Here is a 17,373-nt window from a genome sequence, read left to right as displayed (position 1 = left end):
AAAAACGCACAAGAAAAACTAAAAAAAAATCTAAAAAATATTTTAGATTCCATTTTTTTCAATTTTTATTTGCACACTCGAAATTCATTCCAAAATGGATATTTACGTGAAGAAAGTAATACTGTAAAAATCTACCACGCCAATATTTAATTACTTTACTACGGGGCGTATACGTTACATACGCAACTACGGGTCAGCGCTGCCGTTTTATATTTTTTTAAAACAGTAAAAAACATAAATTTTGTTCGAGTATTTTGACGTTTTGGGGAGCAGTAGTAGAAACATTTTCTAAACTTAAGGCCACTCAATGTTGTAAAAAAGTAGGTGTTTTGTAGAGTGAGATGGAAATGATTGGGGCAGAGATCAGACGTGTTTCATAATGTCAAATGATAGTACCCAGTCTTAGCTATTTCATGCCGTATTCTTTGCAGTCCTCAAGAACAGTGACAACATGATGGAAAATAGCTGAGGGGCATTGGACCAAGTGCGCACAATTTATTCGACAGCCTTTAAAGCAAGTACTTCGAAACTAAACAATGGAAGTCTCAGCTAAATCATGTTGGTAAATATAACAAACTTATTTTAATTTAAGTACTCATAAGTAACAAGTCACATGGGAATATCTGCTGATTTGGTTACAAAGGATTCAAGTCACGTATTTATTAGCCCATAGCCAGTGCTACAAACTCAGTAATGACTGGAAGGCTTCGAGGGGCTGCTTCATTAAGCACGTAGGATAGCAGACAACTTTCGGAATTAAAAAATAATGCTCACAGCGCTCAAAAGTTCTCCATGCATTTCATATGGGGGAAAAACAATTTTCTTAGAAATGGGGTAAAATTCTTGAAAATCAATATTTTCGATTGGAAAACTATGGTTCTCTTCAGGAGACTTCCAATATTAATATGTATACAATTGTTAATTTAACAATTTTTTTAATGGGAATATATATTAATTTTCAAGAATTCTACACCAATCCTACGAAAAGTTGTTTTTCCCATATAAAACACATGGAAAACTTTGAGCGCTCTGAGCGACCTCTAATTTTATTTATTTTTTTTAAATAAAAAAATAGGGGTATATATTTTTTGGTATAGAAAAATCCTAGGGGGTTGCGGCATTAAAAATCCGACCTTATTTTTTCACATACAGTTTTGGACCACTTTAATATGGATATAAACTTAAATTAAATTAATTGGCGGAATATGACATCGTTAAATTTTACATACTTTAAGGTATGAAAACCAGGACGTGTGACGAGATCTTTATTATGTAATTGCTTTTGAGCTACATGATGCACGAACTATCTAAAGTACAATTGGCGAATCAATTGGCGCAATTATAGCACTCGTCTTACGATTCGATTAATTTAATTTATCGATAAAAATGAAAGTATTAGCTTATTATAGTATAATATAATATATTTTAGGCAGTGGCGGCAAAAAACGGCTTTTAGCTTCAGGCGCTAAACGGTTAAGTAGTATATCAAGCAACATTGATGGGCCTTCAACAAGTATTCCTCCAGCGAAAGCGAAGGCTCGAATAAAGCTCAATTGAAGGCCTATTTTAAAGAAAAACGAGCTCATCTCGATGATTATCCTCTCAATTGGTAGAAAACTAAACTAAAATATGACAGATCTGGCCCGAAAATATTTGAGCGCTCCCTCCGCCAGTTGTAATATGGCTTAGGAAATTTTTACCAAACGGGCTAAGAAATCCCGCATATAGTTATACCACTCAGTGATGATTGGGAAGCTTCGATGGGATGCTTCATTAAGCAAGTAGAATAGCAGACATCTATGCGAATTTCTAAGTGGTCACTTACTGAGGCACAAACCATTGAATGCGGTTGGAATACATAGCAGCCTTATTTGCCTTTCCTGTCTTAAAGGAGATGAATCAACTTCGGGACCACCTCCGAAATTACAGTATCTATATATGTGTTCGTAATATAGCCTAAGTTCTGCTTGCACGCGTTGTATGTGCGGACCAACAAAAGAGCCTTTACCAATATAAATTCATTACGTCAGTTGTAAGTTTTAAATAATGCTGTAATATGGCTTTAGAAACTTTTATCACAACCTGAAAGGAAAAGTGTTATCGGAAATCATTCCCAGCAATCTGCTTTGGCAGCGTTTAATGTGAAATCGTTTGAGTTACTTTATACATTTTAATAACAAAAGTAAACTATCTTGCTAAATAGTAGTATAATCTGTCCTTGGGGAGAACGGGAGTATGAATGACATACTCGTAGTAAAAAACTCCAATAGTAGTAGTTTCGGCAGCACTGCTACGGGTTTATGAACATGAGTGGTTGGTTTTAATTTTTTTAGTATTTAGGTATATTTTTCTTAAGTTTTATTAAAATACAATTTCGCGATGGAATCTTGTTCTTTATACAAAACTGAAGATAATGCATTTTCTAAGAAAGGTGTACCGCCATTTTCGACCAAAAATGCGTATTTGCCGGAAAATGTAACGACTTGTGAGATTTGCTCCTATACGATTCCCATTTGTGTATGTATGTATGCATGTATGTATGTATATTTGTACTTACCTCACATTCTCGTGTTTTTGTATGTAAATTCGGTGAAATTGACCAGCAACAGGTGAGAGTATGTCATTTTTCATTTGCATCGCAACATGCTGAGGTAGAACCGACAACAAAAGTCTTTCCAGTTTCTCATTTTCATCCTGAATTTCCAAGCGGGCGGCAATACAATTGCGTGTATCTAGGAATGCACGTCGTTGGGCACGTTCCATCATAATATTTACGACCAAACCGGCAACATTAACACCGATAAACATTACAATGTTGGCAATAAGCTGTTGGTAGAGGAGTAGAATGTTGTTGAAATTTTAGAGTTTTTAATTAAAAAGGAGTGCTAACTAAGCAAGGCGCATCTATACAAGGTCGTGTTACTAGAACAGCTGATTAGATATTTTTGTCTCTACACTAGTACAGGAGAATGCCATCCAAGACGAAATGGTGTAACTTTAGGATGTCAACAAAACGAAATGGCGAAAATTAACTCCTATTTTCTTTCGTTTTGCCATCCTGATATACCAAAAAGCAATAACAAACTACACGGGATTTTTACTTATATGCAATTGACAGCACCTTATATGGATGGGCCTTGGTGCTAAGTACGTACTTCGATAAATGAGATCAAAAGAAAGAAATATATGTATATGTATGGGTTGTTTTCTTTCTTATACATACATACGTATTTATTTCGGTGCATTTGAGTAGTATCTAACTAACATACGACTATCGAATTCTCCTATCGAATAAAATAACATAAAAATGTATAGCTTTACCTGATTATATTCCAAGTAACGAAATGAATCCGTAATAATTTTGTACACCGTTAAACTAATATGCACTGAGGGCAAAACAATACCAAAGCAAACTGCTTCCCATATTTGTAGTGGCATCATGGCGTATGCCAAAAAGACAACAAAAACAATTTGCCACACACCTTCGGCCATGACCTGCAAATAAGAAAGTAAGTGAGGAAAAGTTATATTTATAAGTTCGCATGTACTGGCATAACGAGATACATATGTGCATATAAAAACGTAAATTAGTTTTAATTAATTACGAGCCAAATATGAGCAAAAGGGGTGACCAGAAAACTAAAAAAAATGCCGGTGAGCCAATTATTCACGGGGATAATTCTTGCCCTGCCATATTCTGAATTTTAGTAAGTTACACGCTTTACTTCAATTGATTGATATTTGTGAAGATAAGGGAGGATATCACTATCAGCAAACATGGGAGATCAGTTAAGAGAATCTTATTTTTAAATCGAATTTTTCGTGGCCTTTGAGGTTTGGGCATGGTTATTGGTTCATTTCTTAGTCATATTTATAAAACTATGCTTAAAAAAGCATATAGTTTACACGAATATATATTGAAAGCAAAATGATTCTGTTTTGCAAAAAATGCAGAACTCGCCTTATCCCGAAAACATTCTTCCTAACGCATAACTTTCTAGACGTTTGCAAATATTTTGCCCCATTGCGACATTTTTCAAAATTTAACAGCGGGTCCCGCGGTATCTAAAATCTAACACTACGAAGAATTCACATGTCTTTCAAATTATAAAAAAAAAAAATGTGAAAGGACGGGCATCTTTCGGTTATTTTGTGTTCCTTTGCTGTTCGTCTTCGTCTCAATAAAATATAAAAAAATGCATATTCCTTACATCGTTGTAAAGGAAGATTTTCTGAATGTGCGGAGGCTGAGGTTTTATCGGAAGTGTCGGGAAAGGATTTTGGTTCCGTCATCCCGCCCGCAAAATTTTTACAGACCTTTCCGATACTGCCCATCCCGGCCAATTTGAAATCAGTATGGTGGGTTCCGAGGGTCCCGATATCATACGCCCATCTCTAGTGGGCAATAATGATAACCATTAACTCGACTAGGTATAGGTGGCGTTGGGGTATAAGCTCAACAAAATTGTACAAATGAAAATTCAGCTAATAGTTACATACATGTGTATATAGTACTTATCATAACTTTACAACACTCAAATATTGAGAAAAATTGACTATTTATTTTATTAGTTTTTAGTTTTAATTATTTGCTTATAAAAATATAGTTTGCTTTCTAACAAAAGCCTTGAAAATCCAGGTTACTGTAATCATACAACATTTAAAAAAATCAACAAACTTTCGGAAAAACGACGAGCTTTTAATATTTTGAGTATACAATTTTAGTAGTTATAATAAAGTGTAATGCCGTTTTTTTCTATCGAAAAATGCCTACTAAGTTTGAAGCTAGTACTTGTTGTTGATTTTTGGTATTTTGTTTTGTTGACGATGTCAGTTATTTTGTTCTTACTATGTATGTTTGTATATTCCTCGATTTCTTATATGAAGAAAATGAGCAGGATCTGAAAGAAAAAAATACTAATAATCAACGGTAATGCCGAATTTCCACTAGGCATTGAAATGGCGAAAAGTGTATGCCATTCAAAAAAATGCCATGTGGAAATGAACTTACTGACAATTTTTTTAATGCAATGGCACGTTTATTTGTCAAATGTTAACATGCCATGACTTTGTCATTTGCCATTTTTGCCATTTAATGCTTAGTGCAAATCACTACACTTCACTTTACTAAAATTGAATGGACTATAAAGCTGCATACCTAAAATACATATATACCAATCCTAAATATAAACACCCTAGAATGTGTTAGACAGATGAGTGAAAATGATTAGTAATACCTTCCTGTTCATACCTGCCAACCCGATAGGTAGGCCAGGAGAGAAATAGACAACCCAACACACATTATATGGGCATAATACCTTCGATTGGTGGTATATAATTTGTGCATTAAAAATATTAGTGCAAAATTAAAAAAAAATATTACTAGAGTTCTCTATTTGATGCGAAACTGTGTGCGTTTGAGCGAAAGCGCAAAAATTGGCGGTTTTTTACAACAAACATATGGCACCGTTATGGCGCCGTTTTGCACAAACGCACAGCAAAGCAACGAAACAAACTCTAGTTTTTGCCTTTCGCATTTTCGCATCAAAGAGTGAACTCTTCTAATAATTTTTGAATATTTAATTAAAAATGCCCTGATTATGATTTTTTCAGCCAAATTACTCACGAAATATTTACTGACTCGTTAAATTTCATACAAAATAGATTTCATCCATTAAACATATGGGTGAAGGTCGTACCCTATTCGGATCTTACACTAAATACTCCACGAAGATTGAAACTTGGACTTATACGTTTTTTGTTAAAGAATAAACTATGTTTTTATAAACAAATAATTTAAATTAAAAAGAAATATTTAAAATAAAAGGTCAAATCTTGTCAATGTGTGAATAACGTATAGTTATGATAAGCGCTATATGTACATATGTTTATGAGCAAATCTTACGAGTAGTTATTTTTAGCGTCACTCCTTTCTCTCCAAAAAAAAAAAAAACTTTAGTCTTCCTCTTGCATTTATATTTGCATTTTTTGTATTTGTATCAATGGAGTTACAGAAACAACAGAAATAAAAAATTAATCAAGGCTTTGAACAACTTTAGCATTTTAGCGAAAAAGTACCCAAATTATGCATTTTTTCATTGTTAATCTGCCCATCTTGAGTTTCGCCTGAAAAAAATTCACCCGAAAATTTGTCACGCGCCCATAGTAAAACCATGGAAACTAAGAGCGAAAAGTGAACCGTTTCGGGGAAAATGAAACCTATGATAAACCCTGAATGTTTTAACTTTAAATGTTTTTTCTTTAAGGATGTTGGCATCAAATACAACATATCTGTTAAGTTTCAAGAGTGTGCCACTAAATTAAAAAAATGGCAGCATGCAGAATATATGCCGCAGCTATTTTGTAACTTTTTTAACGACTTTTTCATTTTGAAGTTTAAGATTACTCAGTACTTCTTCGAAACAACAAAAAAGTGGAATATTGAGTTTATTAGTAATCGCGGTGCATTTGCCCTAAAAACTTGTATTTGGACCACATATGTGAATCAGGGTTGTTGCGAATGTTCGCATTCGCATTCGCATTCGCAACCGCGGAGCTTCCGCATTAATTTTAACATTCGCATTCGCTTTCGCATTCGCAAAAATCAATGCGGGTGTTTTGCGAATGCGAATATTGAAGGGACCGAAAATTGCAGTTATTTTTTTACGAGTTAAACTTGGCCAAATATTATTTATTCCGAAATAAAAGTACTTTCCGGATAACAAACAAACCGCTTATCCAAAGTAAACAAGTTTGGTATCTAATGAAAGAGGACTTAAATAGCTTTAAAACTGAAGTGTCTAAAAGAAGAAAGCCACTTATAATAATAGATTGGTGCTTACACATATGTTAGTGTTTGGCCGAGCTTTTCCTCCGACTTGTGGCGTGCGCCTTGATGTTGTCACACAAAGCGAAGGACCTACCGTTTTACGCCGACTCTGAACGGCGATTGTATTTTTATGAGAAGCTGTTTTTCATTGCATACAAAAAATATTAGGTCAAATTTAACTCGGAAAAAATAACTGTTATTTTCAATCCCTGGAATATTGTGCAAGTGTACAGACGTATATCTAACCAGTCACAGAAGAAAGCATTAAAAATTAGTTACAAAAACTAAAATCGAAAAACGCTGATGACGTGCCAAATTCCAAAACAACCACAAGAGTGAGAATGAAGAATTCTTTCGAAAAAAACGGTGTTTAAACAATGATTGTGCCATGATGCTAGATTTTGAAGATGAAAGTCAAGAGGATATATCCCACATTTGCAGCCCCGATGAAATTCTCAAAAAGTAATTATTGCACCGCAACAAAAAGAAATAAATATAACTGAAAGCTCTATCAATTGGTGCAGTGTCAATTGAAAAGAATTTACAATTTTGCCAAGTTTCAAGTTTTTCAAGTTTGTCGCCTCGAGCGAGTATAGTGGCGCAGGTTTGATTTACGACACTTTAAAAAGTTTTTATCAAGTACAATGTCCCCATTTTTAAATTTAAGTACTAAAAAAACACATCATGAGTTTAATTTTCCCCGAACCGGTTCACTTTTCTCTTTTGGTTTTCATGTACATATTTACTATGGGCGGAATAAAAATTTTCGGGTGAACTGTTTTTCGGGCAAAATTCAGGATAAGACAGATTATTAAAAATTATTAACCTTTCCATTTTTTATTTACCTAAATCACCTAATTTACCCACCTAAATTATTTCTTAAAAATACATGACATCCGCATTCGCATCCGCGGATATCTAAAATTTCACATTCGCAACATCCCTAATCTGAATGATCATAACAGTTGTGTGCAAAATTTTAGTAAAATAACTTTAAAACTGAGGGAGTTATTAATAAAATTGTTAAAAATTAACAATATTTGCAACTGCCGTTATTTCGAAAACAGGAGCAGAAAACATAGCTGTGCTCACAAATTAAAAAAATTAAGATTTGCCCCTATACATATGCATATATGTACATTAGACTGCATCACCAAAAAAAGTTGCGGTTTTTCCACCGGGATTACAAAATTTATTATATTTAAGACGTCCACCAAAATATTTCGGATAAATATTAAGATTTAAGCGAGCTGGACCGATTTGAAAATACCTCCAAAAATGAAGTTTTTTATGAATAAAAATAGTTTCTTAAAGAGCTTTTTGAAAAAAGTCCCCTCAGATCACAAATCAGATTAAGCTTAAAAAATCTGCGTAAAACTATTTAAAAATCTTTTCAACGGAATCGTAAGAATGAGATTTTTGATGCTGTTTTTTTACTTTTTTCAAAGATTGGTTTACGAAAAACTTGAATAACTGGGCCAAATATGTTCTGATTTAGGCTAATGGGATCTCAGTAGAAAGTTATTTTCACACTGTTTTTATTTCTGGCCAAAAAACGTCATTCGTGTCCCATCTTGTTTTTTCGAATACCAACACATCTTAATTCAACTTTGAATGAAGTTCGTTCATCCTACCTCTCTCTTCCATCCTTTGAATGAGCTTATTAGCAAAGATATAAAAAGGGTGAGAAAATACCTTTCCAATGACACCTCTTAAGTCTAAATCGGAAGAGTTTAGGTTCAGTTATTCAAGTTTTTCCTATACCAATCTTTGAAAGAAGTTCAAAATTTAAAAAAAAATTTTTTTTAAATATTTTTATGCAAATATTTTAAGCTTAAACCGCTTTATCATTTAAGGGAATTTTTTCAAAAAAAAAATCTTTAAGAAACTATTTTTATTCATAAAAAACTAGATTTTTGGAGGTATTTTCAAATCGGTCCAGCTCACTTAAATCTTAATATTTTTCCGAAATATTTTGGTGGACGTCTTAAAATATAATAGATTTCATAATTCCAATGGAAAAATAGTACCGATTTTTTTTGTATGGGGAGTGATGCAGCCTAATGTACATAATTGAAAGTTTTCATATCGAGGGCTATACTCAAAACCTGCTATCAGCGATTTCCTCAAAAAGTACTTTCTGAAGTTAGAATTGGTCTGAAGCTGGGATCCCACGATTGCCGCAATACACCAATTATTGCCTCATTTTATGCCCCAATCGTGTGATTTCACAATACATTGACACATGCGGCAATAGAGGCCGATATTGTGCTTACTGTGCCCAATCAAATACGGCCCGTGTGCGGCAATCGTGTGATAGCTCGATTGGCAATCATTCAAAATTGCGGCAATATTTATTGTATTCTTGTGCGGCAATTGAAGTGAACAATACACATCAATATTTAGGCTGTTTATTAATAATTTACTTTTTTGCTTCCTTATGTGTCCAAAAATCACTGAAATTAATATCCTTGCTTTCGGAAGCAACATAACTTTTAATTTAATTTGTAGTGAAATTATAATTTTTCTTGAAGTCCGATAACGGAATCCTTGCCGCAATATATACCACCACAAGCAAAACTCATACGAGAAGTATACGAAAGGTATTTTATGTCACCAAATGGCGGACTGCCATGACAGTATAAATTTATTAAAAAAAAAAAACTTAAAAGTTCAATACAGCCCACGACAAAGCAGTAGAACCTCAACATTTTGACCAGTCTTGACTATTTTTCTTCTGCTTATTTAATCTTCATATTTTCGTATAAAAGTATAACTCATTGTCTAACAAAAACTGCATAAATCCAAATTGCAAGCTTTATACAAAAATTATAAAAATTTCTTAAACTTTTGAACACAATCCCACGGTTTATAATTTGGATTTCTAGAAAAAAATGGTTATTTAGTTTTGTAGCTCATTAAAATTTAGTACAATAAGGTGGAGGTTTGAAGTTGCTAAAAGATCCTGTTGATTTTTTATAATTTTTTTAGCTGACGGTATTATGCACTTTCTTCTCTGTAAATTACTTTGTAAACTGCAAAACAAAATTTTTTCTAGAAACCCAAATTAAAAAACCATTGAATTGTGATCAAAATTTCAAGAAATGTTTATAATTTTTGTATAAAGTTTGGAATTTGGACTTATGTGGTTTTTGCTAGACAATGAGCTATGGTTTTATAGGAAAAAATTAACATTAAACAACAGAAGAAAAAAGTCAAGACTGATCAAAATGTTAAGGTGCTATCTTTTGTTGCGAGCTGTACATATAATTATAAAATTTAATTCCAAACATAAATTATGTAAATTCGCAGCTTTCATTTAAACAAACATAACTCTTTTGTACCAATTTTACTTGTAATGAATAAAAAAACCTCTACGTAACAAAATTAAAAAGAAAACTGTTGCAACTTGAACTCCACATAGCACGTTGCAGTTATCGTCGAAAACTAAAAAAACTATACAATCAAACTTCTAAATAAATGCGTGAGTTTTCGTTGGGCACAAGTTTTTGCTTCTTTGCTTTCAAACAACAACAAATTTGCACAAAATAAGCCCGCAATATACAAAGCAGATGCAATTGATTTATTTTTTTTTTATTAAGAATACGCCATTTTTACACAACAGAGAAAAAAACAGAATTTAGAGGTCAGCGCAACACTTTATGGTCACAATTGCCGCATGCTCGAACAATCGTGTGATAAGTTTGGGGCAATTATTGTCACTATATTGCTTTTCGCCAACTTACGGCAATGAGAATTGTATAAAAAGAGGCAACCGTGTGACTGTACAGAATTTCATTGGGACAATTTTTTTATTGTGCTCCAATACAGCACAATAAAAATTGTTACAGATTGGTCCATTTGCGGCAATCGTGGGATCTCAGCTTGAGACTTAATTTTCGTCACTTAAGTTGAAGTTGGCCATAATCGCTTAAGTGTTAAAGCGGTAAGAAATTGTGAAGGGAAAATGTTCTCTTATGAATAAGTTGAGAATTTCAAGGTGTTGTAAAAATTTGAAACATAGCTTATTTAACAGGCTCACTGGCAATACTAGGCCTCTTAGAGAGTTTGTGAAATTTTCTTAATTTTAATACACCGTAATATTAATTGCTTTTGAATCGAACCCTTTTGCAAAAATGAGAGTTACTGGCGTTACATACAGAATTATACATAAATACTACAAATTAGGTTTATTTATTACTTACTAAAAAAAAGTATGCTCAAAACAAGACATCGAGCTCAACAATTCGACTTGCATAAAAAGGCACTACTGTTTGATTTATTTGAAATTATGTATGTTTATATGTAAATACATAAGTATTTTATTACTAATCTTTAGACAATTATTAATTACTTGTTGAAATTTTGTTTAATGCAAATTAAGCTAGCAATAGCATCAACAAGTAAACAAAAGCTGAAGCCATTACAAGTCAATAACTTTCGCTTTAAAAAGATATATATCATTACCTCAGACTCTTTCTGTAAAGTGAAATAAAAGTAGAAATAGTCAAAACGCCATTGACCAAATTAAATTTGGGAAAAAAGGTATGACAATTTAAATTTTTTGTTTATTTTCTATCTTAATTTTTCCTCCGCATTGTACTATATGGTTGCTCACCTCCTTTGTGTCCACAGGAAATACACTGCCCAGTGTTGGCATCGAAACAAAACAGATGACAGCGGCAAAGAGCAGTATACCATAGCATAGAATTGGCAGGTGATGATCCTTGATGACGCGACATTGCAGCAGAATTAGGATAATTGCAAATAGCAGGCACACAATGGAGTTGAAAATATTCTGTGGGTGACACGAAAGTCGAATGGGAAAATACATAAATGACATTAAACAAGATTAAATGGGTTAAGTAAATATACATATGCATAAATTCGAGCTTATATGTATGTATGTAAAATAAAGAAAAAGTAAGCATAAAAAAGGGACGTAATTAAGGATTACAAAATTATTTCTTGCTCCTTTATGCCTGTCTATAATACAAATAATACATTCATTTGAATTTCATTTATGTTACTTACATGGAAGGTGGGCGCATTATTGTAGGCCAATGACAGCGCCGCCATGACACCGCACAACACCACCACCAACGCAACCACGCCCAGCACTGAAAAGCGCTGCAATTTGAGCGTGTAACGTTGATAGAGGCATTCCAGTTCGTCGTTCTCGAAGCGCAGCGTATTCCATGGTCGGCCACGTGTCGCTTTCACCGCATGATCCATGTTTGCATTGCCCAGCCGCGTAGCTGGTAGCACGCGACGGTGGTGACGGTGGCTACAGCAACTAAGGTGTTAAAAGTCTGCGCAAACACAAGAGGCTCTTCGGCAATACGTAGAGGTGGGTTGATAGATTGCGAAGCGCTAAGTGCGCTTAAAGCGCCACCAAAGGCTTCTACTGCTTCTCTTCCAGTTCGCGTACAATGTCAATTACTTGTGAGGCAACTGCAAATAAAAATGATGCAAAACAAATGAAAATAGTTAATATAATTGTACTAAGAGCGATGGCTTAAGAGTAAAATTTTGTATGGAAATATACCCACTATAAATAAATATTTGATTTGCTCTTTTCTATTTGGTAATTTCCGCCTGTCAATCTGGCCCATATAGATACACGAGCCACACGGGTACATATTTGCTTGCTGCGACCAGCGCTTATTAGGGTGGTATACAAAAAATAAAGTCGGAATTTTAATGCTCTCACCCTCTAGGATCAGTGCTGCTATTTTGCTGAGCTGCACAGCGCTCAAAGTTTTCCACGTATTTTATATGAAGAAAAAAAAAAATTTCTCCTACAAATGTTATAGAATTTTTGAAAATCAGTATTTTCCGATCGGAAAACTCTCAGGAGACTTCCAATAATAATACTCAAGTTCGCCGGGTCTGCTAGTGCTAATATATATGTATTTTGAAAGCCGTTTTTTTCTCTTCGCAAAGCTCGAGATCGGCTGTACCGTTTCTTTTGAAATTTTGGTTAACCGTTGTGGATGGGCTTCTCATTGTCTTAGGCAAAAAAAGGTTTAAATACTTCTTAAAAATGGAACTGCACGACTTTAAAAATCCTATAGAATCTAACATATATACCCACGTAACAGCGCTGCTCACCTGCAAACCACAAATGAGGGCGCCCTCTGCTGTTAATTCGTACGGAATATAGCGCAAGGCAAGGGTTATGTATACATATACATATATACGTGCTAGTATAAAATAAATGACCCTGAATGACGCGTTTTGAGCGACCTTTAAATATGTTTTGATTTTGAAAAAAGACAGGGGTATATTTTTATGATACAGAACCATTCTTGCGGGTGGGAGCATCAAAATTCGGACCTTACTTTTTTCACGTGCATTTTTGGGCTACCCTAATGTATATATATTTGTAAACAAAACTTTGGCAAATCAAAAGAAATTGACAATAGAATTTATATACGAGTATGTAAATATGTTGACAAGAATAGAGGCCACTTCGTCACTGAAGGAAAGTAAAGTGGTAGATATGTATGTATGTATGTATATGAGTATAAGTAAAGGCAAGAGCTCTCGACTAACTGATTTAAGAACCCTTAGACATCCAGCTTGACGGTAATTGAACATTAATAAGAGGTTTAAATTTTTAGGGAAAACCATTTCATAGTCTTCTAGGGGTTAGTACATACAATTTAGGCTGAATTCTGATGGGAAAAGCCTTGAAAAATACTGTTTAGCTTGACTTGAAAAGCTTTCTGAGCATGTAGTTAACTTTTAACGATTTACCGTTATTTCAGCAATAGAACGAACAAGCATATTGGTCCTCAGCCCCTTGAATGCCACAAAAATGTCCTGCCATACCAGTGAATCGCGGAACTCAGAAGATCTAAACTCGATTGGTCAGACCAAGAGCGTTCGCTCTACTAACCAACACCAGTTTAGATGTTACCTAATGAGATTTGAGGACCTTAGTAGTCGCTTGTATGTCGGTCAAGATCGTAATATTCTCAGTCCGGTACTTTTGCTTGATATTGAAGTCCGCGCAACTTTCTATAGCATAAGTTTCAGCCTGCCAAAACGCAATGCTTTTCAAATAGGTTCTGAATATCCCCGGCCCAAGTACACCTTGGGCGGCGAAACACCCTGTACCCGGGTGGGTAGTTCCGCTGGTGGCAAGAGTATACAGGTAAAAAAATTGGTTGCCGATCTAATTGAAAAGGTTAACAGATTTCGTTAGAAAAACTTCATTTTTCATACATACCAGGGTTGTTGCGAATATTCGCATTCGCAACCGCAGAGCTTCCGCATTAATTTTGGCATTCGCATTCGCTTTCGCATTCGCAAAAATCAATGCGGATCTTTTGCGAATGCGAATATAGAAGGGACCGAAAATTACAGTTATTTTTTTACGAGTTAAACTTGGCCAAATATATTTTATTCCGAAATAAAAGTACTTTCCGGATAATAAACAAACTGCTTATCCAAATTAAACAGGTTTGGTATCCAATGAAAGAGGACTTAAATAGCTTTAAAACTGAAATGGCTAAAAGAGGAAAGTCACACATTGAAAAATATTTCAATAAAAAAGGTTAATTAATTACCATAGAACAAACATTGGGTCAGGTATGTATTTACATGAATTTCTTTAGTAACCTTCATTCGTTATTTCTGTTTAAAAGCTATTCAGTCCTCTTTCATTCCAAATTTGTTTAATTTGGATAAGCGGATTCTTTATTATCCCGATAGGACGTTTATTTCGGAATAAAAAATATTAGGCCAAATTTAACTCGGAATAACTGTTATTTTCGATCCCTGGAATATTGTGCAAGTGCACAGACGTATATCTAACCAGTCACAGAAGAAAGCATTAAAAATGAGTTACAAAAACTAAAATCGAAAAACGCTGATGACGTGGAAAATTCCGAAACAACCAAAAGAATGAGAATGAAGCATTCTTTCGAAAAAAAAACGGAGTTTAAACAACGATTGTGCCATGATGCTAGATTATGGGGATGAAAGTCAGGAGGATACATACGACATTTGCAGTCCCGATGAAATTCTCAAAAAGGAATTATTGCACCGCAATAAAAATAAATAAATATAACTGAAAGTCCTCTCAACTGGTGCAGTTTCAATCGAAAAGAATTAAGAATTTTGCCAAGCTTCAAGTTTTCCAAGTTTGTCGCCGCAAACGAGTAGTTATATAGTGGCGCAGGTTTGATTTACGACCCTTCAAAAAGTTTTTATTAAGTACAATGTTCCAATTTTTAAATTCAAGTACTAAAAAAACATATCATGAGTTTAATTTTCCCCGACCCGGTTCACTCTTCCCTTTTGGGTTTCATGTACATATTTACTATGGGCGGAATACAAATTTTCGGGTGAATTTTGTTTTTCGGGCAAAATTCAGGATAAGGCAGATTATTAAAAATTTTTAATCTTTCCATTTTTTATTTGCCTAAATCACCTAATCTACCCTCCTAAATTATTTCTTAAAAATACTACATGACATCCGCATTCGCATCCGCGGATGTCTTAAATTTCACATTCGCAACATCCCTAATACATACCATGAACATATTTATGTACATTAGGGCGGGTCGAAAATCTAATTTTTTCTCAATTGTATCATGAAGTCAGCGACAAGCCTGCAAAATATTAGTATTTTATTTTAATTGTGAGAGCCCGCGCATCGACCGCCAAGGGACCCACAGCACACTAGTTGAATAAGACCAATTCTTGTTAAAAATTCTGGGTTCAGTAGAACGGGTTGGTGCATATTATTAGATAATGAATACGTTAACGCAAAAGATAAAGTCAATTATCATTTCTCGCAGCGCTTTAGCTTATCGTTAATCTGAAACTTATCTATTTTCAAGAAAATTTTAATTGTTCCCTTGATAATTGCACTGGCCTATAGTCAAAAGATGTAAAGAACAATATTAATATTGCTGGCGTGCATTTAGATCGCTAATTTCAAATATTCTAATCTTTTTTTAATAGTATCTAGCGAATTTTTGCAAATTTAGGAACAATTTCGATAGCTCTAATAGAATAGCCATTATTGTCCATCATCGCGGAAAAATTTGGTTTATGCAAATGAGTATGGAAACACTGAACAGGCACAACTTCTAGAAACACTAATTAGCTTACTTATGTTTATGCATACAATTTCAAAATTGCAAATGTAGCAAAATGACAAAAAAATTTGTTTACAATGTTTTTTTGTTTTAAAATAATTGGTTTATAATCTAAACGATTTTCACCATATTATTATCATAAATCAGTAGCAGTAAGTCTCGCCTTCAATTTGTTAATTACTAGCAGACCCGGCGAACTTCGTCCCGCCCAAAAGTTTTATATATTTTATTGAAACATTTGCCGCTTTAAATAACCTAAGTGTTATATCCGTTCTTGAAATTCTCCAGTTGTGCGGCATTTCATAGCACGGTTATTCGCAAAGCGAAATAAATCTTTTCCTCTTCACTCCCTGGCGGCAACAATGACCTGGTTCTATAGTGAATGTCCTAGAAGCTTTACAGTATAGTAGGTGGCAATTTCAAAATGGGTGCGAATCATTGTTCTACAGAAATGCAATATACATATATATCCTTATTTCAGACGAAATACCTTAAAAGTTTGAACGCATAATAATATTAGAAAATCACATCCATTGGGCCAATTGCAACGCAGGAGCGTTCGATATACTCAATGGTGCAACAGCTCGATTTAATCTGACCTCCACGGCCCTTTTCTCACTTGGCTATTTTTAGTAATAGCTCGACTTCAGCACCACTTGGCAGTACGGTTTTGCAATAGTATTGCATACATATTTAAAACATTAGCCAAATCGGATCATAAATAATTTTTAGTAATAACTCAACTACAGCGCCAACTGTCGGAAAAAAATTCATTCAAAGATAGCTAAAGGTCGGTACGTTTGTAGGCCTCACACCCCTTTTCAAATAGCCCAAATTTTCTCCATGAGTATGGGCTTGATTTCAACTATATACATATCTCCATACGAAGTTCTAGTACTGTACCATGAATACTTTCAGAGATATGCAGTATAAAAATTCGATTTATATGGGAGGTGCCACGCCCCCCTTTCCAACAGCTGCCCTCTTTCTTCATAAGTATGCGATTGATTTCCATACCAAGTTCCAGGCAGTATGAAAAATTCGGTTTGTATGGAAGATGCCACGCCGCCTTTTCCAATAGTTCCAATTTTTCTCCAAGAGTATGCGATTTATTTCGTACATCTCCATACAAAACTCTAGAACTCTATCAAAAAATTTCCAGAGATAAGCAGTATGAAAAGTTCGGTTTGTATGGGATATGTCACACCCCTTTTTACAATAGCTAAAATTTTTCTCCAAGGGTATGTGATTGATTTCGTATATCTCCATACCAATTTCCAAAACTCTACCATGCACACTTTCAGAGATATGTAGCATGAGAAATTCGGTTTGTATGGGAACTGCCACGCCCCCTTTACATATAGATTTTTTTCAGCCTAAAACCATCCTTGGGACACGTGCGGCAGGTGGCAGTTTCAAAAAAATCGG

At 34.4% G+C, this 17,373-nt stretch overlaps 1 protein-coding gene across 10 annotated transcripts in view; it reads right to left on the bottom strand.

Annotated features, from left to right (window-relative positions):
* LOC118734012 (Ca(2+)/calmodulin-responsive adenylate cyclase) overlaps positions 1 to 17,373 on the bottom strand; it is a 325,153-nt gene that overhangs the window by 82,228 nt on the left and 225,552 nt on the right. For all 10 annotated transcript variants that reach the window (XM_036463687.1, XM_036463692.1, XM_036463688.1 and 7 more), the window contains 4 exons: positions 11,864 to 12,283; positions 11,448 to 11,627; positions 3,322 to 3,495; positions 2,558 to 2,826 (listed from right to left, as the gene is read on the bottom strand). In XM_036463687.1, the coding sequence (XP_036319580.1) occupies positions 2,558 to 2,826; positions 3,322 to 3,495; positions 11,448 to 11,627; positions 11,864 to 12,064 (824 nt within the window). In that variant the 5' untranslated portion in view covers positions 12,065 to 12,283. The remainder of the gene's footprint in view (positions 1 to 2,557; positions 2,827 to 3,321; positions 3,496 to 11,447; positions 11,628 to 11,863; positions 12,284 to 17,373) is intronic.

Source organism: Rhagoletis pomonella, unplaced genomic scaffold (assembly GCF_013731165.1).
Source record: "Rhagoletis pomonella isolate Grant_MI unplaced genomic scaffold, Rhpom_1.0 Rhpom_scaffold_00002, whole genome shotgun sequence".
NCBI classification, from domain to species: Eukaryota; Metazoa; Arthropoda; class Insecta; order Diptera; family Tephritidae; genus Rhagoletis; species Rhagoletis pomonella.
Note: the sequence above shows the minus strand (reverse complement) of the source record. Positions and strands in the feature narration are given on the sequence as shown.